This window comes from Chaetodon auriga, chromosome 13 (genome assembly GCF_051107435.1).
Source record: "Chaetodon auriga isolate fChaAug3 chromosome 13, fChaAug3.hap1, whole genome shotgun sequence".
Taxonomy (NCBI): Eukaryota; Metazoa; Chordata; class Actinopteri; order Chaetodontiformes; family Chaetodontidae; genus Chaetodon; species Chaetodon auriga.
In genome coordinates this window covers 6,663,338-6,688,462 of record NC_135086.1, presented here as the reverse complement: position 1 = coordinate 6,688,462, position 25,125 = coordinate 6,663,338, and the positions used below count along the sequence as shown (strand labels likewise).

Genomic DNA, 25,125 nt, shown 5'->3' with positions numbered 1-25,125 from the left:
AGAGGGCAAAGAGGCCAAGGAGAAGAGTCGGGGGTGTGTGTGTTTTTGTGTGTGTGTGTGTCTGTAGGAGGGCAGACATACCTGGCCACCAAGTGTCAGCAACAGCCCTGACCCTGGATGTCAAACGTTGTCTCTTTCTGAAACATTTCACCTTCTTTTTCTTTATGTCTCGTGATTGTTTTTCTCCATCACCATCAAATTCACTTAACATGGTCCATATGTTTCCTTTCTCAAGCTTGGAACTTACAGCTTTGAGGAAAACTGCTGCTAATCCTCAGTTTATGCAGAGGGGAATATGCACACACACTCGTCTTGTTGAGACAAAGGCGTCATCTGTGTTTGTAGACAAAGACGTCATTATGAACAGGCAATATGGTTCCTCTCTGTCTCTCTTTATTACATAAAAAACTCATGATACGGTTGCATCTGGCTCACAGAAAAACCTTTATTGACACACACGCGCGCATAAACGGCGCTGTTATGAATCTGCAAGCCCCGGTCAGAGGAGGGTTGTTTTATTATGTCAGCAATCTAATCTATTATGCCCCTGATTGCAATTTAAGATGGTAATCTGTAATCTATAATGCATCACATTTTGTCAAGCACTCTGCTTTCTCTGCGGGCAAAATCGATGGAGAGGTGGTCAGACGGAGAGAGATGTTTTCATTAAGATTCATATACAGTAGCAATTTAAGTGCAAGGAGACACCTGGAGGGAGAGAGAGAGATGAATAAGGAAGACCAATGAACACCTTGTGCCCCTGCTAAGACGAGCGTAGCCATGGCCTGTCATGACGCACCATGACTTCCTGTTTCCAGTCGTATGACAGGGACCATGGCACCACATTAGTCCATCACTGGTGACAGGATTCAGTTATCACCCAGCAGCTGTGTCTGTAGGTAATGGATTTGCAAGGTGTGAAATTGTTAAAGCAATGTCTGCTTTATTTAATCTGAAAAGGCCTCATGTTTGACGTGAAGCACACTTCAGCCTCCGACTTCAGCGTCTCAGGAGAACAACATCATTTTTGTAGTGTTGACGCTGTCTTTCACTTAATGTCACAACTCCTCTCGGCAGTTCTTTCACTCTGTCGCTGTCAGCACGATGTTAAATCACCAACTTGAGGGAATATTTGAAGGAGTAGTTTGACATTTTGGGAAATACACTTACTTGCCTTTTTGCCAGGAGTTGGATTAGAGGATTCATACCGCTCTCGTATCGGTACATTAAACATAAAACGACAGGGACGATGGTTAGCTTAGTCTCACGATGTCGAGACTCTTGGAAGTCACCAAGAAATAGTCTGGCACGTAACTCGTAGTCAGCTTGTGCAGGGATGAAACAAAGAAGACATAGCCAAACAGAAAAAAATGCCAAAAAACGTGCAGTTCCTCGAATGGCCACTTGAGGCTGCCTTCAAATGCGAGTCAGTCCCCATAGACCCCCATATTAAAATGCCCAACTTTACAGCAGAAATAAACATGCTCCAGATTTGCCTGGAGTAAGTGTTTTGCCCAAAATACCAAACTATTGCTTTAGTCCAGCTAATGACAGTAACACATCGACACTTTAAGCCCGTTTCTTTACACAGCAACAAGTTGAGTTTTCCATAAATATATTTGGCGAGCAAAGCCACTCAGTCCAAAAGGACTTGGCTCAAAGGCAAGAGGGTGGTTGTGTGTGCGTTCAGGTCCAGCAAGGACCAATCGATATGGAGGTCGCTGGAGAGGTGCCAGCTGCAAAGGTGCCCTCGAGCAAGGCACCCAGCCCTCAAGCAACCCATCACCCTGACATATGAATTGCATGTATAGGTTTCTGTGTGTAAAAAAAAGTCTTCGTCTTGATTAAATTTGTATTCCTAGACTAGACCTCTGAAATGATGAATGTATTCAATGCAAATCAATATGACAGAAAGTGGTATTAAATTCTCAACGTGGCAGCTACCGAGATAGTTAAGGTCAAAGAACAGCTATAAAACCCTTTTTTCGGTGTGCAGTGTGGTCAGTCTGCTTCACAGTTTCCTCTGAGCTCACTGCGCTGCTCTGTCTCTGAAAGCAAAGATCTCTATTTGGAGTGTTTGGAAAGAACGCATACACACCCACCCACCCGTCCACACACACACACACACACACACACACACACACACACACACACACACACACACACACACACACACACACACAGCTGCTTAGGGAAAAGTGCAGCGTCAGGGTCCGTTGAGGGCAGGCTCAAATCATCCTGACAGCTACCTCCTCTCTCTCTCCTCTGCTCTTTCCTCTTGGCTCTCTCCCTCTCCTCTCCCCTCCATTCATCTCACCCCTCCCGCCTCCTCACCACTGCCCAATAGACGCCATCTATCATCTTTGGTCTGCTCTCGCGCCTCGTGCCACCTTCTTCTCCCTCCTCCTCCTCCATGCATGCCTCTTTCTTCATCATCCCTCCTCTCCTGCTGCCTTCCTCGTATTAAATCTCCCCTCTCCTTCCATCTGATTTCTCCCTTTCTTTCCTCCTCTTCCCTACCCCACTCCTCATCTCCTCGCCCTCATCCTTCTGCAGAGTGCCAATCTTTTATAGGCCAAATCATTATTCAGCATTGCATATGAGAAAACACAGGCAGCGAGCCAAATGCCACGCTCTCCTCCCTTTCTCCCCGTCTCTCTCTTCCTCTCTTATTTTCTCATCTCCTTCCTCTTCCCTTGTCTCGCTCTTTAAAATGCATCTATTCTTCTCTCTTTATCATTTATAGACTTTTCCTCAGCCTATATCTGTCTTCATCCTCTTTTATCCTCCAGTCTGTGCCTATCCATCACATAAATCCCCTTTCTATATGTCTGTCTCTTATCCTCATCCTCTCCTCGTTCTCCACCCTCTCCAGTCCTCCTTTACCTCATATCACACTCAAGGCAGATGCTATCTGTAATATTGATATGAGAGAAACACAAACTTACAGTATAAGGCTCACATACACTTGCATAAACAAAAGATACAAGCATTTCCAATGAACTTATATACAGTGAAAGCACAACAGGCAGACACGCACGTAGGCAGTGTCACGGTTATGTGGCTTACACAATAAATGCAGAGTAAAGCAGTGAGTTAAGAAGTGATTTATATGACAGAGAAGCTGCAGTCAACGATAATGGTTTCACTAATGATTTAGACCTTGTCTTTGTACTCTGCCTCAATCAATCATTTAACTTCATGCTGGTTAAATCTGTTCTCTGTCCTCAACCCTTCTCCTGTGAAACCTCTAAGCTGCATTCGTCGTGATAGAAATGTTGGAACGTTCGATCACGTGAGCGTACAGACACGCCTGACCGACAGGAGAAAATCCGGGGGAACGTGACCAAGAGCAGAGCAAAAAGGTGGAGTGATGTGATGTGACACTGGCCTTAGGGCAGATGGGGAAGGAGAGGAAGTCGGAGCGCGGGATGAAGAGACTATGTGACAGAGAGAGGAAGTGAGAGGGACGGCATGTGGAGTGGCCGTGGATGTTCACTTACCAGCTGTTGGCATTTAGCAGCTGCCTGCATGTTTGAATTAACATCACAGTGACTCTACCAGCAGGAGAGTCACGCGTCCAGACAAGCATCCCAGCACCAGCCCGAAAGACGATGTTATTAGAAAGCTTCGGAGACAGGGGCCAAGAGAAGACCTCGGCATCCAGGCGTGTGTTAGAGGTGAAGAGACTGAGTGAGACTGAAGAGATCCTGGACACGATCCCGGAGTTACTGGTCTAAAATTTGAAGATTTGTTGAGCTCCAAGGTGGTGATTTTAGGAAATCCTCTCCCTCTCTCTCCCTCTCACACACACACACAGGTTATGCAGCTAATGATGATAATATCAGTAGTCTGATTTACTAACACTCCCTGATGCCCTGAAGGTCTGCCTGATCAATGTCTGTTACTGTAGAGAGAGAGAGAGAGAGAGAGAGAGTGTGTGTGTGTGTGTGTGTGTGTGTGTGTGTGTGTGTGTCTTTGAAGGACTGACCCTGATCAATGTGTGTTAAAGCCATAATGAGGAATCGATTGGTTGTCCTGGAGACTACTACCGGACAGAGACACGCACACATGCGCACGCACACACACACTCACATATATATATATATACACATAGACACACACGCTGTCCATCCGTCTGCAGTAATAGGCCTATTACTTGATAACAGTGAAGTCAGTCGTCCTCCTCACTCTCTGTTAACTGCTTCAGTGACAGACTGAGTGCGGCTGCTTTTGCTCCACACAGGTGTATGAATATAGAGGGCGAGTGTGTGGGTCGTATCCACAGGTATCTTATCCTAAAACAAACCATTTTCTATGATTAAATTACTCTTAAAGAAAATTTGTGCATTTTAAATGTTGTTTTGGAGTCCAGTTCATCGATGAGGCAGTGATGGATGGACTGCTGCTTCAACAAGTGTCCATATCGCCATCAGAGCCAAGTGATGCTTTTAAGTGTGTCACAATCGGAAAGGTCTGCAGCATTGATTTAGTATTGATATACGAGATGCTCTCTTCGCTCAGATTTGGCGTTTTAGCGCTGTGAACATGAAGCTCCATGTTTCAAACACACTGTAATCGTTGCTCATGAATGCGTGGAGTTTGAAATCCTTTATCTCCAGGGATGTACATTCATGTGAATAAGAAGTAGGAGTAAGTAAAAAAATAAAATAAAACATCAGTAGCAGCTGCTGAACTAGGGCCTGTCATGGCTTATGGGAATTATCAGAGCTGCTGGAGGCATCTGTGAACAGTCAGAGGGCGCGGCTGAATGCACCACCTCCGTAATTGTTCCTGTCCTGACAGAGAGTCCGGTTTTGCTTCCATATGAACCTTCTTGAAATACATCTCAGGGATTTATTTTAACCGAGTGTCCGTGTGGATGTATGCATGAGTCTACTCACAGCTGACTGTTTCAGTTCCTCTAAAACTGTTTGTATGGGGCCACCGATGATTTCACTTCTCTTTCAGCGAAACAGTACGAAACAACAACAAAGTAAAAACTTACCTTAAAACTAACATTATTTGTTGGAAATAGATAGTTTATACATTAATGTCAGATCCCAGTAACTGCAGTTAGTTTCATAATGAACTTCTTTTACCTTACATTCTTATTTGTTCTTAGAGAGCTGATTCTGAAAGTTGATTGGTCCACAAACCAATTGGTTTGTGGACCAATCAACATCAAGTTATAACACAGAAATGTTTTAATGGACTTCATTCTTTTCATTTCTTTTTTTTTTTCAACATCGTTAAAACATTGTCACACATCACAAGAAGTCTGGCCTGTTTTCAGCTCTTTTTATGCTGTGTGTGTCCGTGTGTGTGTGTGTGTGTGTGTGTGTGTGTGTGTGTGTGTGTGTGTGTGTGTGTGTGTGGTGCAGACGCTCTGTCTACTGCTAAGGGCACCCCTGATGTTTGAAAGAAATGTGCAGGTGTAAGAAGACGACTCCTGACCTAAAGAGAGACAGACAGAACGTGTGAAAGGCAATTAAGACCAAAGCAGAGGGGAGGAGGAGGAGGAGGAGGAGGAGGAGGAGGAGGAGGAGGAGCGGAGGAGGGGTGGAGGGGGTGGAAGTGCGTCTGTATCCAAACCTTTTCCTTGGTTCACGTCAGACAGGCTTTAGAAAGCTTTCTCGCTCATAAGACGCCCCGACCCCCAAAACACAAGCACAAGCACACATAAATCTTTCAAAATGTCAAATCTTTTAGTCAGTTTTAAGTCTGCCTCCACGACTCTGTGCTTTCAGTGCATCACGAGTGCTGCTCACCTCCTGTCTTACATGTTTTGGAACCAACATTTGTCTTTTCCTCATTTCCCTGTTGACAGGGCAAAAGCATGTCTCGTGCACGGCTTGTTAACAAGCGAATTCCAGGGAAAAACTGGGGGAGAAACGAATTCAGACTGCTTGTCATTCCCTTTGGCAAGTCCCAGAAAATCACTGATTGGCTGCAGTGAAATATATTGGGGGAGAGAAGAGAGAGCGAGCGATGATAGGATTAAACAGTTTGTTAGAAGCTGTGTTCCTCCTACACAGAGACAGATTGGAGGAAACCTCAAACCCTGCTATAGATCCATCTGAGAGCATGGCCACGGGCTGTGTGTGTGTGTGTGTGTGTGTGTGTGTGGGACAGATAGTTGGTGTGTTTGTGCAGGTCTCTAGCGTCCGTGTGCGTGCTGACTAAGGAGAAGCTGTGTGTGTCTTACTGCTTTTCTCCTGAAGGCGCTGAGCTGCGGGGAGGGAGGACGGGACACCTGTCTCTGTCTGTCTGAGGGGAGGAGTTGGCAGGGTGAATGCAGTGTCATGTTCTCTCTCTGGCTACGTCCACACTGCGCTGGCCGGGTTTCAGATCTCCTCTTTTTGGTGCTTCAGCCTCCTGTGTGGACGAGGAAAACAATTATGCGAGGCCGGTCGCGTCGGAGGGCTTTGTGACTGTACAGTCGTGCGGTTAGCCCGAATCTTTATGTTGATTTGTCTGATTTTACCATCGTGAAATAGTACATTAGAGCACCAGAGCTGGAGCAGGTACCGTTTGATCAAATCAGGTTTTTATACACAGGAAAATATGTAAATGAGAGCAACAAAACTAGAGTCTGGCTCTATTAAAATGCAGTGGTGATGATGGAGAGACTCGACAGATCTTTAAGGAAATTACTTGACAGTCTGCGTATCTCTCTATCTACCTACATCTTCCCTCTCTGCATTGCTAATAAAGAGTAGTTTCAAATTCAAATATTCACAAATTCTAATATCCTCTCTCTCTCCACAGTCTCTGCCTCCTCTGCCTCACCCACACGTTGGCTCTTGGCCACCGGTTATGTGCCTGACAGCGCATTAGAGACAGCTAGAGAGGAAAAGGGGACAGAGAGAGAACATGAAGAAGACAAAGAATGATAGAAAAAAAGGAAAGTGCCAGAAAGTGAAACACTGCAAAATAATTAGGGAAAGAGTGAGCCAGGATGAGAGAGAAGGAGAGATGTTGTCAGGATACGAGTTAAACAGAGTTGTCATTACAGAAAAGAGGAGGAGGGAACTGTCACTGGGACGAGGCGTTCTCTTGGGAAAATATGACACAAGATCTGCCGCACGTACGCACACACTGACGCACATACACATGCATGCACACACACACACAGATGCACACGCGCGCGCAGTGCAGTGACAGCTTGTGTCGTAACTGCGGTGTTAGTTCCACGCAAAGCAGACACAAAGCATGATGGGAGAGTGTGAGGTGGGTGACCCGCATAATGTCAGGTGCTTGCTCACCTGTCAGAAAAACACTGAAAGCACACATCCACACACACACACACACACACACACACAGAGACACACAACCTCGTGCTTCTATCCTTGTGAGGCACCCTCAACCTAAGCCTAACCTAAACCTAAGTCTAACTTAACCCTTAAAGCAGAGTCTACTCATCAAAAAACTCTTTGAACCAGCCAAAATGTCCTCACTTTGCAAGAATGTTCTCACTCTATTGGTTATAAACTTGTTCAGGTCGTCACTCTGTAGCAAGTAAGCACACACACACACACACACACACACACACACATACACACACACACACACATTTGATAACTGTCTTTGACAGCTGTAGTAACACAGGATTACAATATAACTCAGCATAAAAATCATATAAACTCACTTGAAACCAGTGTTATGTGTGTGTAAGCTTTGTGTGAGTTGCACAAGTGTGTGTGTGTGTGTGTGTGTGTGTGTGTGTGTGTGTGTGTGTGTGTGTGTGTGTGTGTGTGTTTTGGCTTCTCGGTTCAGGAATGATAGTCCACATAACTGCGACGGCCTGCTAACAAATAGTGAAAAGATTAGCACCTCTTTTATATTCATGTATATTGAATGTGTGTGTGTTATAGCAACAGAACACCATGTGTGGTACTTTTATCGTCTCCTGGTACGCGAAACTTGCCCTCATCTGTTGAGTCACTCAAAGGCCTTGAGCCTTGTGGTATTTTGAAAAAGTAAATCAATGATGCACTTAAAGCATATATCTTAAACTGTTTACTGTGTACTTTGGCTTCTCTTGAGGTCGAGGCGCATTCATGTGATTACTTTAGAGAAATGTAGAAAGCTCAATATTGGAGCAATTAAAGGCCCTGCGGTCAGAACTGATCGATATGATGGACGAAGATGTGCAAATGGAATCCAGCCACGGTTTTACTTTACTGTAAGATTTAAAAAAAAAAAAACGGTAATTGAAACTGAATTGACTTAACTCAGAATTAAAATATGTGTTCTTTCATGGCAAGTTGCTCAAGGAATTTCTCTCCAGGAAGCTATTTTAGAGCCAGGCAGGTGTGTGTTTGGTATCCAGACACAGAGGCAACACTCCTGCTGTGGGTCTGGAGACAGGTCCCAACATTTGCGGTCAGAAAACATGAAAGAAATGGGAATAAAAATAGATTTCAAGTCAGAACGTTCCCTTTGTGGATGAAACTGAATCCCTCTCTGCTGATGTGCAGCAAAAACATATGTGTGTGTATTTTTAGGTAAATTCTGATTTTAGTGGTGTGCATGAGAGAAAAGTACAAAGAACTATAAATAAGTTGCAGCTCTTGATGTGAAATTGTCATTTTAATGTCAGTTGTTGATATTCCCATTAATTTGTGTTTAGCCTTTCCATAATGAGAAATCCTCGTTACTCGTAATCCCTCCATTAAAGCAACCAACATAATTAGTTTTAATTCAGCACAGGCCCCCTTCAGTATAATAGCAAAAAGTGTGAGATATTTCTGAGGAAATGAGAAGCAGGAAAACGATGAGGCCTCTTTAATCCACTGTAAAAAGTAGAAAATGTGAATTTCTCTGCGGACCTCAGGCCCACAGGCTCAGTTACAAACATTATTGAATTAGAGCTAAGAAAAGGTAAACTGGAGCCATTTGTTCCACATTAATCCTCTCCTGGCATCAAAGGCTGTAGGGTTCATGCATAGTTCAAAAAACCTGAACACACACACTCTCACACTGTCACAGAAGACATGTGAGGTACATTTTATACACGACTTGTTCATTTCACTTGAAACAACTGCATCGCTTTAAAAATATTGCATAACTCGCAATTTACTTCGAGGCTAACCAGGAGAAAATGAGGCAAGTTAGTTGTGTGAGAAATCAGTTTTCTCCAGAATCTCTGAAATGCGGCGCATCATCGTACATTTCCACTCTCTTTTTGTTTGTATTGTAATATAGTTCTAATCCATAAAATGGTGTTCTGTGGCCCGTAGCAGCTGAAGTATGTAATCAGTCAATTACAGTGCAGTTATAGAATTTTGAAAAGGTTTCTCTTTCTATTTTGCCTCGTGCAGGTGGTTCTTTTCCTCCTCCGCCATCTGTGAACTGCCAGTGCTTCTGCTGCATTCATTTGAATCGTAATGACACCCGCGCTTCTGCTGATGCTAACTGTGCTTTCCTCCAGCCACTGATAGATGCAAACAATTTGCTCATTGCTTCCATTTTGTTGCCAAATCCAATGTGATGTTTGCCAGATGAAAAAAACCAAGGAAGAAAAAAAAAAAAAAAAAAACCAAGAGTAGTAACATCAGAGTCAAAGCAGCTTGGAAAGATTTAGCAATTTCCTCTTTATCAAATTAAAGGCTCCCCTCCTCCACAAAATACCTCATTAGTGCATTAATTAAATGTCTGTACATCAAGCAGGAACAGTTGCAGATATTTAATACTGTCCCTGTGGTATTGCATTTACTGCCAAAGTTTCCTCAAGCTGCAGATCTCAGGACGGTAATGAAATGCTGTAGGGTTTTAATTAAATGCTAATCACGGTACATGTCGGAGAGAAGGTATTTCATAATGTTTGCATGTCCTCTGCAGGTATGACTACGTCGAGATCCACGACGGCAACTCGGAGTCGGCTGACCTCCTCGGGAAGCACTGCAGCAACATTGCCCCTGCGCCAATCATATCGTCAGGGCCCTCGCTCCACATCAAGTTCGTATCGGACTACGCCCACCAGGGGGCGGGCTTCTCGCTGCGCTACGAGATCTTCAAAACCGGTAAGAGGAAGCGGCTGTTGTTCCCGACTGTTCTCAATTGCAAATAACATGACTTTTGATATTGTTGCAGGGTGCGAAACACATGTTGCATAGCCAAATATTTTTTGTCGAATCCAAAGCTTCCTAAGATAATAAATACTGGGCTTTCTATCATGCAGGAAATGTCTGTCAGATCATGTTGTGCAGCTGAAAAAGGGCATTTTTGGTTTGGATGTTTCGCTCAGTAGAATTAATGAGGCGCTGATACAAGCAGGCACAGATAAACAGTACGTCTTCAGCACATTGTCAGTTATTTCCTCTCATGTTTTGGGGAATTGCATTTTATTGCAAACTGTAGACAGACGGAGAGTTAGAAAATAAGGAGAGAGAAATTAGGGATTTGACACAGCAGAGGTCCCAGGACTCCAGACTGTCCCAGTGTGATGTTGTTATGCGACTTGGAAAAGTTATTTCTAACCAAATTCTATATTTTGACAGTCCAAGACTCACACAGGGAGTTCCCTATAAATGTCCCTCACACATGGACAGACTTAACAGAAGTGAACAGGATTTTAGAGGGTTTGCGCCTTTACAAATAAGATATTAGTAGCTGCATTACAAGCTACTCATAGAGGACCCAACACGCTTCATTAGGCGGCCGAGCCTCGTTTATCTCCCGGGTGTCACGGGAGACAGAGAGAAAGAGACGAGAGACACGGCGGAGGACCCTCGAGAGCCCTTTAGACTGTCCAGGCGAGACATCTCTCCCCTTCAAGGCACTTTGTGTGTGTGTGTGTGTGTGTGTGTGTGTGTATGCATGTGTGTGTGCGCACGCCTCACATGGCTCCCCTTCACGCTGCCATGGGTCAGCCAAAGCGAGACCAATTGAGATCAAGGGCGAGTGAGACAGAGGGGCGCATAGTGTCGGCCCCACAGCCATCTTGTCCCGTTCCCCCTGAAAGCATTCCACACATGTCTGCTTAATTGAGTCCTGAGCCCTGTTCCCCTGGGACACGCACGCACATGCACACACACACACACACACATGCAGAGGGCTGAGGTTACTAACACAACACGTGCGGTTGTCGGTGTTTCTCACTTGCTGGCACCAGCCTGTTGGGAAATCTTGTGTGTCTGTGTGTGTGTGTGTGTGTGTGTGTGTGTGTGTGTCTTTTGCCCTCGACACAGTCCACCTGATGACTTTAAAACAACAAGGGTGTCAGTGTTCACACCCCAGCACCCCCGAGAGAGAAAGACAGAGAGCGATTTGTGAATCAGTGAACTGATTTTTTTGGATTTTTGACTTCCTAAACAGAAAGCATGAGCTTTAAGCAGGAAACGAGCAGCGATCTCTTGTGTTAGTCTGAAGTTGCAAACAAATGTGGTTTTGAGGCGTTGAAACGTCTGATTCTCTCGTTTTACCTCGAACTACACACATGAACGAAATCCCTCAATCGATAAACTCGACAACAGCAAACAGGACCTCCCCTAGTTTGCCTTTGTCTAACTGTGTGTGTAAGTGTGTGTGTGTGTGTGTGTGTGTGTGTGTGTGTGTGTGTGTGTGTGTGTGTGTGTCCAGCCTTCCCTGGCAGTAATGATGGAGCCATTTGGAACATTCAAGCTGTTGCCATACTGCTAACACGATCTTGTTATCCTGGAAGGTGCAGCAGAACGTCTGGTTGCGTGGGTGACTAGATTTTGTCTGTGTGTGTGTGTGTGTGTGTGTGTGTGTGTGTGTGTGTGTGTGTTTGTATATTGTACACGCTGTATAGCTTCACAGTGAACTGTCTAAATATCTATCTGTGCTACCCCAGCACATTCTGCTCTACTCAAATGAAGACAGAAAGTCTCTCCTCTGGTGTGTTTTCATGGACTCGGGCAAATATATTTGGTGTATTTGTAGTGAGTTATGCTCTCATAGACAGAGGAGAGTAAAACCAAGGACAGGGACGCTTGTAGTGAAGAGGTTTCAATCACAGATGTACTTTTTGCGATTGTGTCTTTTTCAAAACTTTTTTCAGAATTCGAAGTGTTTTTGATTTTATTTTTTTTTTCTTCTTTTCCTCTGAAATTTATCTGCGTCTCTTTTTGAATGCTGTCGAATGATTTTTTAATAGAAACCAGTCAGTAGTTAAATCATTTTTTTCTGCTCCTGAAAGCATTATCTGAGCTGCTGCAAGAAGACCTTGTTTGCTGGATTGAGAGCATTTTCTTTGGACAGCAGACATGTTTAAAGACATGCAGAAGTTAACCCTAACCCCTCACCCCTAACCCTAATCCCCAAAATGAATGGAAACCAATCTGCTTTAGAAACAAAAAAAAAAAATCTAATCCGGCTTGTTTTTCTGTTAAAATCCTTTAAATTTAAAACAAAGAACGTCGTCTTATTCAGTCCGTTTCAGGATCCCATTGCTGGCCCTGATAATGATTTTGCTTTTCTCCTTTTGATTCCTTCATCCCCTTGACTGAACATTTAGGGGAGGGTCTCTGTCACAATCCCTTGCTGTTACTGGGGGTCTGTGTTTTTGAGTGATGAGAAGGTTTGCGTGTGCGTGCGTGTAGGAGGAGATTGTCTTCCTCTCGCCGCGTGTCCTAATTACTGGACCCCTCAAAGATTAACAGTCTAATCAGTCTGGAAACGGCACACATACATATACAATAACACACAGAAAACACGGACCTAAAACACAAGCGCGCGTGTTTTCTGTCCATTTTGCAGTCGCGTTTGCAGGACACGTAAAGACGTATGATGCTTTGACACACACACACACACATGAACAAAGATTTGTACATGCATGCTAGTAACACACATCAAAACTAAGGGCTTAAACAAACACATAAAATACTGAAACACAGGAAGGAACAACACATGCCACACTTTTTTTTGTTTTTGTTTACAGCTCTGTTACTATGGATACTGTAGTAAAATTCCAGCCAATAGGAACGCAGCCACCGGGACGTGACAACCAATCAAGATTCACCGTCTAGGCCGTGCGCCCCCAGCTGTTATTGTGACCCAGAACTCACCAGACATCCCCCCCCCCCCCCCCCCCCCCCACACACACACACACACACACATATGAATGCACTGATGCAGGCTTGATGGTTACTCACAAATGCAAGGCAGCTTGCATGTCTGCACGCAAACGTTAACGCACCTACACACACACTTACACACACACACACCTTATTTTTGTCATTTAGGAGGACGTTTCATTGACTTACATTAAGTCTCCGGACATTTGACATAACGTGTTTGACCATATTTAACTTTAAAAACCAAATCTTAACCTTGGATTTGAATGGTTTACCTTGTGTCTTTTGACCTAAATGAGAGTGCAACGGTGTGAACATATCTGTGAGAATAACACAAGTTACACACACACACACACGCAAACTCCTCAGGCGGTGTAATGTGGAAGCTATCGTGACAATCCTTCCAATAACTGCTGTTGTTTACATTCTGCCAAATACCTTTAGGCACTTCCTCTCTGCCTCTGCCCGACTACCCATCAAGTCAGTTTATCACACGGTCCGGCCAATCGCGTCGCTCGCTCCTCCCTCCTCTGGCTTTCATTGAGGAAAGTGGATCCAGATCTGACCCAGTGAGGAGCGAAAGGTGCTCTTCGGTAGAGCTCGATGTGATAAACAGCAGAGGTGTGATTTCCATCAAAACACACAGCAGACCTAAACTTGAAACACGCTCACTCAGTGATCCGCTTTGTTTACATTGCTGTTCACAAGGCTGAAAGCCATTTTTCACTCTGCCACCTACTGATGGAGATTTTTGATTTTTTTCTGGAGGAGATGCGGTTTGGTGGAAAATATTTGTTTACACTGGTCTGTGTGTAAATAGTAGAATAGAGCAGACAGTGTTTTGAGTTATCACACGCTGAAAATGTTCCAGGGTGCCTCAAATTCATCTACATGTCAAACTGGAGAATAAATCTGGAAATATTTCCCTGGATGACATCAGCAGAGTAATGCTGGGTTGGAGCTTTTAGCAAATTGCATTAGGAGAGCTGAAGGGGTGGCTGTCTTGTGACAGTTTGATTTCATATATCAGCGGTAATTTGGTTGAATAGGGAGTTTATTATGGAGGGAAACTCCTGCTGTGATTCAGTGACGGAGGCTGAAATGTAATGTCAGAGTTTTGGGACCACCAGCCTCCAACAAATGACACTGAGGTGGGATCTCACCATACATATGGAAGAACCAAGCTGTGGTCGCCCAGGAACTGTTGAGCTGTGTGTGGGCCTGCTGTGTGTGTGTTTGTGTGTGTGTGTCAGTGTGTATATGTTAAAGCCTCCTCTGCATGTGTACTTATGTGTGTGTGTGAGATTGGTGGAGGGAAGGGGGGAATAATTGTGGGTTAGATCCTGACTAATAGCCCATTGGCATGAAAGACAGTTTGAATGAAAGTAGATGTCTGCATGCCAGCTTACCGCACACACACACACACACACACACACACACACACACACACACACACACACACACACATAAACAGACACACATTTATTTAGGAAATATACTCTGACAATTAAGGTGAATTAAAGTCTTTGCATGCAAGCCATACAAACACACACACACACACACACACACATACACACACACACACACACACACACAAACAGACCTTATACTATCTCCCTGAGATCGGCGAGCCATAAGCAGCAGCACCAGATCAACACACACACGCACACACACACACACACTTCCTCTAACATTACCCCATATTGAAACACGTGTTTCTTTCACACTTATCCAATTCAAACAGATGGGAAGTGAGGAGAAAAGAATAGGAAATGAGACAGTGGGAGGGAAGGGAGTGATGGAGCTGCGGAGGATGAAAAGACGCATGGGAAGATGATGGAGAGAGAACAGCAGGAGAGTGGAGAGGAAGAAAGATCAGAAAAGAAAATGACGAATGAGGAGAGAGAAAAGAGGATTCATAGAAAAAAAAAGACACATGTACAAAGATTTAGTACAAGCGTTTTTGAATGTGTTAAAGTGAGTTGAAATATGCGTGAAAATAGAAAAGAGGGAGAAGAAGAGGCACAAGGTGGAGACAGACGAGAGGGAATGAGGAGGACGGCAGGAGAAAGGAGGGCACGAGTGTTTTGGCGATGTTCATGAACATGAAGTAATGAGAAGGGAGCGAAATCGCTGCCGGCAACAGAACTGGTCAGGCGTTCACTCTGCACACACACACACACACACACACACACACACACACACACACACACACACACTCACACACACACATGCTCATCATCACGCAGACCTGCGCTGTACCCAGCAACTGACTCTGCAGGGGGGCCAGACACAAGGGAAACCCCGTGAGAGACAGCATGTGTGTGTGTGTGTGTGTGTGTGTGTGTGTGTGTGTGTGTGTGTGTGTGTGTGTGTGTGTGTGTGTGTTTGTATCTGAGGTCACTGCATGAGGGAGAATGTTAAAATAACAACCAAATCAGGCTGGAAAGTGGGACAGAAAAACAGACGAACAGGATAAATAAAGACAAACGGACAGTCGTAACACACACACACACACACACACACACACACACACACACAAAATATATATCATAGAAGACAAGGGATGATGACAAAGATATAGATTATATAGATCAGTAAGCAAGATAGAATGGGGAAAGAGTATTTCAATTTCTTCAGTGTGTCAAAGCTCTATTGTAACTGTTGTCGTCTTAAATCAGTCAGATTTTGACAAACATTTCCTCAAACTGCCGCCTTGCAGGATGAGTGAAGTTCCAGATTAAGTTTAAGGAAGAGCCGAGACAGAAAAAACCAACATCAATATTCCCGTTTACAAAGTGGCAGTCGATGTGGACGGCTGTATTGATCAAAATCAATGCGTATCTTTTGTGTCAGACACACGTGAGACAGATGAAAAATGGGGTTGAAACCAATCAAATGGAGACAGGTTGTTAAAAACACACACATAACTGTACATGGGGACACACACACACACACACACACACACATATTCTCTCTTAATGTGTTCTTACTCACTTTCTCTTTATTTATTTATTCATGCAAGCATGCAAACACAATGGCAGACACCCGAGCAGACTGGAGAGAAATGGGTTACCATAAGAGGCTTAGACAGTGTGTGCGTGTGTGTGTGTGTGTGTGTGTGTGTGTGTGTGTGTGTGTGTGTGTGTGTGTCTGAGTGTTTGGTCATACATGGCTGTCTGGACTGGAATAATAGTCCAGTTGGTACCATCACATACCGTCCATAGTGTGTGTGTGTGTGAGTATTAATCGAGAGGGTATTACAGTTATTCAGAGACGAAGAGCCCCAGATTACCCCCACATCATTTGTGTGTGTGTGTGTGTGTGTGTGCATGTGTGTGTGTGTGTGTGTGCGTGGGTGCGTGTGCATGTATGATGATATCTAAAGCTTCTCATAACTGCCAGACCACCCAACCATGATACCATCAACACATTCTACGTCTGTCCGTCTCACTCCTGTTTTTCTTTTTCACTTACTTGTTTTCATTTTCCTCTTTGTTGCCGTCTCTCTCTCTCTCCTGCAGCTCAGTTTTATTTCCCACTGGCTTTCTTCTTCTCTTCCTCTGTCTTTATTTGTTTTCCTCTGTCTCATTCCTCAAGCTCTTACTACTTATGCAGCGTCTTGCTCAAGTGCACTTTAGATACATTTGTCTGTGTGAACGCCTAAACTCTGGCTTTCTGGCACTCAGTCCTCTGTGGTCTTACTCTCTTGGTCGTGCTCCTGCTGTATCTGTCTTTACAGATGACTCATTACACGTTTACCACTTCAAAAAGTGGTGTTACTCTTCTTCGCTTCGCCTGAATCAGCTGCATATAAATGAATCTCACTCCCTGCACGCCTATCTTGAAGTTACATCACTCTCGGGTTTGGTGTTTACCCTCAAGATTCACATCTACATAAAACTACCGTTGCTTAGCACACAAGTTATGGCTTCAGCAGACATAACTGGGCTGTAAATACTGGATATTCATCTTCTACATGGTTCCCAACAATCACATTAACTGCATTTTAAAGTGCATTATGTGGATTCAGGGTTGATCTCACATAGCTAGACTTCTGTCTGGTCAAGAAAGCTGAGATCGCTGTACTGGGAATTATTCAGTTTGCTGTGAGTTTGAAAGCACCTCTGAGTGTCTTCGGGTATTTAGTTTGAAGTATAATCTGAAGTCCATGACCTTTTCTAAATAAATGTTGTGCGAGCATTTTTCACAGAGCTACATCAGCCTCAAACTGCTGTGAACATTTGTTTTCTATTGAATAAAAGTCTCAACATGCATTTTGTCTGCATCGCAGGTTCAGACTGCTCCCGTAACTTCACCAGTCCCTCGGGTCTCATCGAGTCCCCGGGCTTCCCCGACAAATACCCCCACAACCTGGAGTGCTCCTTCATCATCATCGTCCCGCCCAGCATGGATGTCACCCTCACCTTCCTCACCTTTGACCTGGAGAACGACCCCCTGCCGGGCGGAGACGGGGACTGCAAGTACGACTGGCTGGAAGTGTGGGACGGGCTGCCAGGAGGTGAGACACTCGCCGGGATGAAGGTTGTGTTTTTGGATGATGTTTTTGGTGATAATTTGTTGGTGATGATGATCTTGATGGAGATGTTGAGCAATAATTCAGTCACTTCATGAGTCAGTACCCGGAGCTAAGTTAAAATGGTGCGTACTCTGCCCTGCCCACATCATTATTGACTGAGGTGGAGCAGCAACTATTTTAGTAGCTATGCGTTGGTAGATGAAAGCTAAGCTTACAGGCAGGATGTTGGCACCTGCTGCGGAGAAACAGCATAACTTTTCAAGGGGAAAATAAAACAGGAGTTGCTGGGAGGAGGGAGAAAAGAGGGGAGGTGAGAGGAGGAACGTTAGAGGGCTGGGATATTTCTGGTTCTTGCTGCTGGAAGGACTGGAAGAGTTTAGAAGGACAAATCCAAAGCCCAAAGATCTTGGATCCAGTTGCAAGAGATGGAAGAGGTAGATAGAAAAAGAAGAGCACTGGAAGGGCAGTGAAAGTTCCTTTTCTGCTGGGAAGACTGGAACAAAGAAGAAGATGAATAAATGAAGGCCAGGAGACCTCTGGTCCGCCTTCCAGAGGAGGAATGGGAGAAAAGAGAAATAGGAGCATTTGAAGGGAGTTCAGCAGGTGCAGCTGGAGATTTGTCTCAGAAAACAAATGTTTGCTGTTGTATTTTGTACTATTTTAGTCTAGTTTTTGATAGTTTTGTTTGTATAATAAATACCACCCATTGTTTTCAGTTTTACAAATTGAACAGATTGACTGGAGACATTTTTGATTGCTTTATTCCCAAATCTTTTACCGTACTTAGAAATCACCCGGCAAAGACTGAACAGCATCAGTGGCAGAGGAGAGCAAACAATGGTGCTTTTGTTCTTATGAATAACTTTACTATAAATATGAATTTAGCCTGAGGAGGGAAGAAAAGTCAGAGAGATGGCGTGAAGACAAGAGGGCGGATAAAAGGAGAGCAGGAAAAAAGCCGCGACACCTTCGCTCCTTCTTTTCAGGGGATTAAATGGAAGACGAGAGAAGTTAAGCAAAGTTGAAAGTCGAAAATGAAGACGACCAGAAAGGCAGAAAGCGAGAGATGGAAGAGAAAGAAGGGATGAAAGGTTCCTGCTCCGAGTGATGGAAGGAGGATGGAGGGATGAAAGGAAGAAAGGGAGGTGAAATGAAGTGGGAGGAGGTTGAAAGGGAAGGAAATGTGCAGGATGAGATTCTGAGGTGAAGGACTTTACAGAAGTGAAGAGTCCTGAGCAGGAAGAGAGGACAAGAAACAAGGAGAAAGAGAGAGACCACGTGTTGGAAGAAGGGAGGAGAAGAGGAAGAGGAAGAGGAAGAGCAGGCCTAAAATAGAAATCAATGACATTGGTGTCACTGTGTGTCTGAGTTACCACATGTATGTTTGCAGGCGTCAGACGAGGAACAAATGTGCCCTCTGTCAACTTTACACGCTGCTGAAATTAATTCAAAAACACAGAGAGAAGAAGAGTCTGTGAGCATGAAATATTAAATCGGAAAAAAAATAATATTAAATTTGCTTGAGCGGGATTTTATGCAAATACTATTTAGAGAAATCATCTCTGTGAGTTTGAGATTCTCTTCTCCTCTTTTCCCCCATTTTCCTCAAAACCATCAAGAAAAGACTTATTACCGTTATTTGCTCAAGAGCCCTATTTCAAATATCCACCCGTTCCAAAAGGGAAGAAAAAATCAATAGCCCTGATCGATCGCCGGCTATTTTCTCATCTTCCACCTCCTCCTCCTCCTCCTCCTCCTCCTCCTCCTCCACAAGCCTCCTCTATGTGTGTGCATCTGTAAGTGTGAGAGAGGAGTCAGGGAGTAGTAGGATGAATCTACTATCTCTACTCCCGTCCCTTCACACACACACACACACACACACACACACACACAAACATACACGCACACGCACACACACACACACACACACACACACACACACACACACACACACACACCCTAGGGCTCTAAATCACACTCATCTGTTTGTGTTGACATGTACAAGTTGTGGTTTTAGAGAAGAAGACAGTGGAGGAATCACTGTAGATCCTTGCATTTGCACACATGCACATACTGTATATTTTATTTATAGTACACACCGTAAAGTCGTGTCCAGTCCGGAGATAAAGTTGATAGATGAAGGGAAGAGAGGTGATGACATGAGAGGGCGGAGCGATGAGCAGATGTCCGTGTCGGAGTGAGTGATAGAGATAATGGGAGAAAGGAAAAAGCAATGCAAGTCATAAAGGACAGAGACAAACACGTGAGGATTAAGGGATTGATAAAGGAATGAAAAGTAATAAACCATCCTGACACCCGGACGAGTGAGATCCTTGTAACGTCTTGTGTAACCAGCACGGTTTAGAGTATGGAGTCATGAGTCAAACCAGCAAATGAGAACCAGTGGGGGAGGACGTGGGACGTGGGACGCTCTGTAAAACAGAACAGAATGTGATCATTTGCTAATCCTTTTTGGCACATAGTCAACTGAAAACAGCACAAAGAAAAATAGATTTAATGTTTGACCTCCTCATCAACTTCATTGATTTTTAGAAATATCTGTTTATTCTGACTTCAGTGCAGCAACATGTTTCAAACAAGTTGGGACAGGAGCAACAAAAGTTTGTTTGGAAATCACTTCATCCTGCAAACCTGTCAAATAAATGTGGGGTAAAAAGAAGCACATCGGCTTCAAAAAAGTATTATTCATTTTAAAACACTTATGGCCAATCCAATAGTTCCTCTCTCATCAACAGTGGGCCCTCTGATTGGTCGATACTGTGGGACCAGGGTGCCTCCTGAGATCCAATCATCGACCGGGATTCTCTCTCTGTCCTTCCACACTGACATGGCCGTGGCTAAAGATGGCTTCTCCGCTCGATACAACATGACACACAAGGAAGTCAGTGAGAGTAAGTTGGTTTTTTTTTTCTTATTTTAAATTTTAGGGAAAAGCTTGAGTATTGGTCTAAGTCTCCTCCTCCTCCTCCTCCTCCTCATCTCCTCTTGCAGCTTTCCACTGCAGCAATGCGTTCGGTATGGAGTCAGGAAAGATCACAGACGACCAGATCACAGCCTCGTCAAGTTTCTACGATGAGCACTGGCTGCCGCGACAGGCCCGGCTCAATTACCACGACAATGGATGGACGCCCAACGAAGACAGCAACAGGGAGTACATACAGGTACGAGCTTGTCCTCAGACACCTGAACCGCCACGTTTCATCTCACACCTGATGCTCAAAGGAGGCACACCCAATATATCCCCTAGAAATGCATTTACATACAATTAATTTGCAACATCAGATACATTTTCTGTCAACAAAACGAGGAAATGTCGTTAGTTAATATATCTGGCAAGTCACAACGTGTTCATACTGAATGTATCAGTGAAGCGAAATCTGAATTTGCATTTTAAGTTGCTGAATCTTAAGCGCAGGATGCAAACCAGTGTCGCACTCCTGGACTTTGTTGTTTGTCACCGTTGGGTAAAACGCTTCATTGATATACAGTACAAACCTTGGGTACACGTAGTACAACATCAAAAACTTTTCTTTTTTCATCAGGTTGTGCCACAAACCCACAGATCCTTATCCTGAAATACAGAATCTTATTACTCTGCCTCAACTAAAAACAGACTGCACTCGTCTTTTAATCACATTTTTTTCCCTCTTGTGTTGACATGTCACACATAATGACTCCACCACAGCTATATTTGTGTCACTGAATGTGTGTGTGTGACAGAGACAGAGTGGGAGGTGTGGCTATATCAAGGTTTAGCAGCTAGATGCTTTGGTAAGGCATTGTTTCCTGTATTCTATCACAGTGCCAACTTTGTGCCATCTCTGTGCCTGAGTTATGAGGCTGTCGGGGGGAGAGGTGGGTGGGTGGGTGGGGTTAACTCACCCCTGAGAGAGAAATGAATTCAAACCAACCCGCGAGGCACTCTTCAGTGAGATGCTTGCTGGAAACAGCACATTATCTTGTTGGGTGTCACCTTCCTGTGGCCTTGCAAAGACGGCCCACAGGTCTTGCTTTATCATTGCTAATAAGCTATTTTGAAACAGGCGCTAATGCTCTGAACTCTTCCTGTATCCGGCATCACAGGCAGTTTTCATTATTACGCAGAACTTTAAGAGCAAGTTTCGAGAGCCGGGAAGTCACATCATGGCCTGAACTGTTTCTCATAGTTTGCCAACTGGTCAGGATTAGAGTTGTTTGATTCTCAGTTTTAAACCTTACCGCAAAAAAAGCTTGTGTGATTAAAGCCTGCTTTGCACAGCTCACATGTTCCATCCCCTTAAAATCCTGTGATTAGAAAGCCTAAGATGTGCTGCTCCAAAGAAATGATCAAAAGTTTGTTCAGCTAACAGTTGAGGAGCCAGTTCGGGATCAGACAAGAACCAGGCGAGCTCCTCACCTATGAATGACACGGCAGCAGATAGCCGCAGACAGATGCGGGGTAGGAGCAGCAGTTCTGATTGTCGCTCTGGGCTGGCGCACACAGGAAGGGCCCCTAGCCAAGAGGCAGCATGAGGCCAAGGTCCCATCAGACTCGCACTTCCCTTCCTGTCTCACCTCAACTGCAGCTGACAGCTCACTCTGTCCGGCTCGCTCTCAGAATTAGCTGACTAAAGAATTTGCTTAAGGTGAATCACTTGAAGGACTCCGTGTAATCTCCTCAGCCGATGGAGAGACTCCAGATTAGGATTTTATTGTTCGTGACACATCAGATCTTTGCATAAAATTGGCCTGACGGATGGCTGAAAATGAATCTTCTCTCTGTCTCTCTCTGGTGTTGCGGTCGGGCTCCGCGTTCCACAGAGGCTGTCAGCTGTTCCCCTGTGTTAACACCTAGCACAGAGAAAGGCCCCTGCGTGTGTGTGTGTGTGTGTGTGTGTGTGTGTGTGTGTGCGCGCACATATATGTGCTTCTGTGTGTGTGTGCACTACCCCCTGTCTTGACAAGCAGCTGTCATAAATGCCAACATGCCTCTCCTTCTTGCTTCTTGCACCCCGTGGTCTCCTCTAATGGAGTGTGTGTGTGTCCATGTGTGTGTGTGTGTGTGTGTGTGTGTGTGACAGAGTTTGTGTTTGCTGATATGTGTACCCGTGCAGCTCAGGCATGTGTGTGTGTTCCTATGTTGGCTCAAGAGCCACGTGTGTGGTTTAAATCTCTTTGTAGGGCACTTTCCCCGATGTAGATGTTGTTCTGTTCTTTTCTATTCATTTCTATTCTTTTCTGTTCATTTCTATTCATTTCTATTCTATTCTATTCTATTCTATTCTGGTCTGGTCAGGCCTGTTGAGGTGTGGTGCAGATTGATGATGTGAGTTCTGGTGGCTCTGTTATTCTAACAACTCTGTGATTGATGAGAAACCTTCCCTGAGAAGGCTCACTTAGCATCCCCCCCTCTCATATTCATTCATTCTTCACCTCCTTCTCTTCTTCCTCTCTCTCTCTCTCTCTCTTATTCCCTCACTCCTCACTCCCCCTCTCCTCACCCATTCCTCTCCTCAGTTCCGGACTATCGATTAGTTGTCTTGCTGGATCTCTGTCTGGCCCTAAGCGTGGAGGTGTGTTTGTGTGTGTGTGTGTGTGTGTGTGTGTGTGTGTGTGTGTGTGTGTGTGTGTGTGTGTGTGTGTGTGTTGGAAGTAATCTAAAACACCTGTCTCTCTGACAGATAACAAACGCAGCATTTTACCTCCCCCAGTGTTTTGTACTATACCCCAGTGGGATGCACAGCACACACACGCACACAGAGCACACACACACACACACACACACACACACAAGAAGTTCTGATTAATCTACAGGTTTCAGGAGCTCCAATGGGGGAGAATAAATGTTGTAACTTACAGTAGAACCTTTCTCATCTTCTGCTCTTTATTTGCCTGCAGCCTCTCTTTGTCTGTACTCCCTCTTCTCTTTTATATAAAACCTTGTTTTGTAAAGTAGAGCATTGGATCTCCAATCACTGTCCCAGCGCAGCAGAGAGCATAAATCATGAAAACGCTAAAAGGGTTTAAAAACAGTTGCAGGTGTTTGGTCTACCTTTTGAGGAACTGTAAATGTTTCTGCTACAGCCATCAAGATCATGTTAGACCCCAGATGTAAGTAGTCTACAATTAGCAGTGATTTAAAGCGCAGTTAGTGTTTTTTCCTTTACAGCAGCAAAAAGTTACAGGAAATTAACATCCTTGTCCAGTTTTTTAATTACAAACAAAGCTGATTATACAGTAATTCCTTGTGTGCATGTGGAAAACAGCAGTTTGCCCCCCGTACAAGTTCAGAGAATCTTTCAAAAAAACCTTCTTCCTCACGTTTTTTTCATAATTTTGAGAGACAACATTGTTCTGCTTGATCGACTCGTTTTTGGGCACTGTGGAGCAAAACAAACGTGCGTCTACTTCAGGGACCTTGAAACGAGGGAGTCCGAAGCCCGCATCCACGTTTAATGCAACACAGCAAGCAGCATGCCAGACACGTAGCGTAGCATCCACAATCAGGATGGGGAGGTGATTATGGCTATTGTATGGGAGGAAATTAAAATGAGCCCCAGGTCATTACTATCGATCTGCTGGGAGAGAGAAAGAGAGAAAGAAGGGGATGAGGGGGAGAGGAGAGGAGAGCGGTGAAGGTGAGAGATGGATGCTGATAAGTTCAGGTGTATATTTGTGTGTTTTTAACCAATTTTAGTGGCGTTTTGTCAGATGTTTGACCAAGATTAGAAGCAAAATTAGATTCAGAGAGAGAATTTCATTGAGATTTCAGTGTGTTATGTTTTGTTCATGATGTTTTTATTTTTTAATAAAACCTAATCCCTCCACAACAGGTGGATCTCCACACTCTGAAGGTGCTCACAGGCATCGCCACCCAGGGCGCCATTTCAAAGGAAACCCAGAAGGCTTACCACGTCACCACCTTCAAGCTGGAGGTCAGCACCAATGGCGAGGACTGGATGGTCTACAGACATGGCAAGAACCATAAGGTAGGCTCAGACCCGTGCACACACACACACACACACACACACGTGATCCTACCATGGGATGGACTGCGAAGTATGCGGGGCAACCAGAGAAAGTCTGGATGCTCTTATGTGACGCGCATGCCTCGACATGCACACACACGCAGAGAGAAAAATATGAGATGGAATATATGCAGCAAGAGTTGACCACAAGCCTGAAATGAAAGCCGTGTCTGCAATTACAGCCTTTCCACCGCCGCTCAGTTGGCTTCATTTAGAGGTTTACGACAGAGCCAGAATCAGCACACGTCTCCAGGCTCCAAGCGATACCTTACATCACCGAACCCTGAACACTCAGACTGCGCAGTCTGCTTTTCACATCCCATCTGGTTTCTGTTACTTTCTGGTCAGAGTGCTGCCTAATGTCAACCTGGTTGGACGGGGTTCTAAACTGTCTCTCTCAGAGGTGTTCAGGCACGATGAATCACCGGGGAGCGCGGCGCAGTCTGGGGATGGCGGCTCGAAATGAAGCAGACGGGACCGAGGGTCTTTAAAATGGTTGCAACTGCAATTAAAG

At 44.6% G+C, this 25,125-nt stretch overlaps 1 protein-coding gene across 4 annotated transcripts in view; it reads left to right on the top strand.

The window, feature by feature from the left end:
• Positions 1-25,125, top strand: part of LOC143330182 (neuropilin-2-like) — an 88,436-nt gene that overhangs the window by 14,986 nt on the left and 48,325 nt on the right. For all 4 annotated transcript variants that reach the window (XM_076746493.1, XM_076746497.1, XM_076746496.1 and 1 more), the window contains exons 3-7: positions 9,847-10,028; positions 17,338-17,565; positions 20,340-20,495; positions 20,596-20,765; positions 24,417-24,572. In XM_076746493.1, the coding sequence (XP_076602608.1) occupies positions 9,847-10,028; positions 17,338-17,565; positions 20,340-20,495; positions 20,596-20,765; positions 24,417-24,572 (892 nt within the window). The remainder of the gene's footprint in view (positions 1-9,846; positions 10,029-17,337; positions 17,566-20,339; positions 20,496-20,595; positions 20,766-24,416; positions 24,573-25,125) is intronic.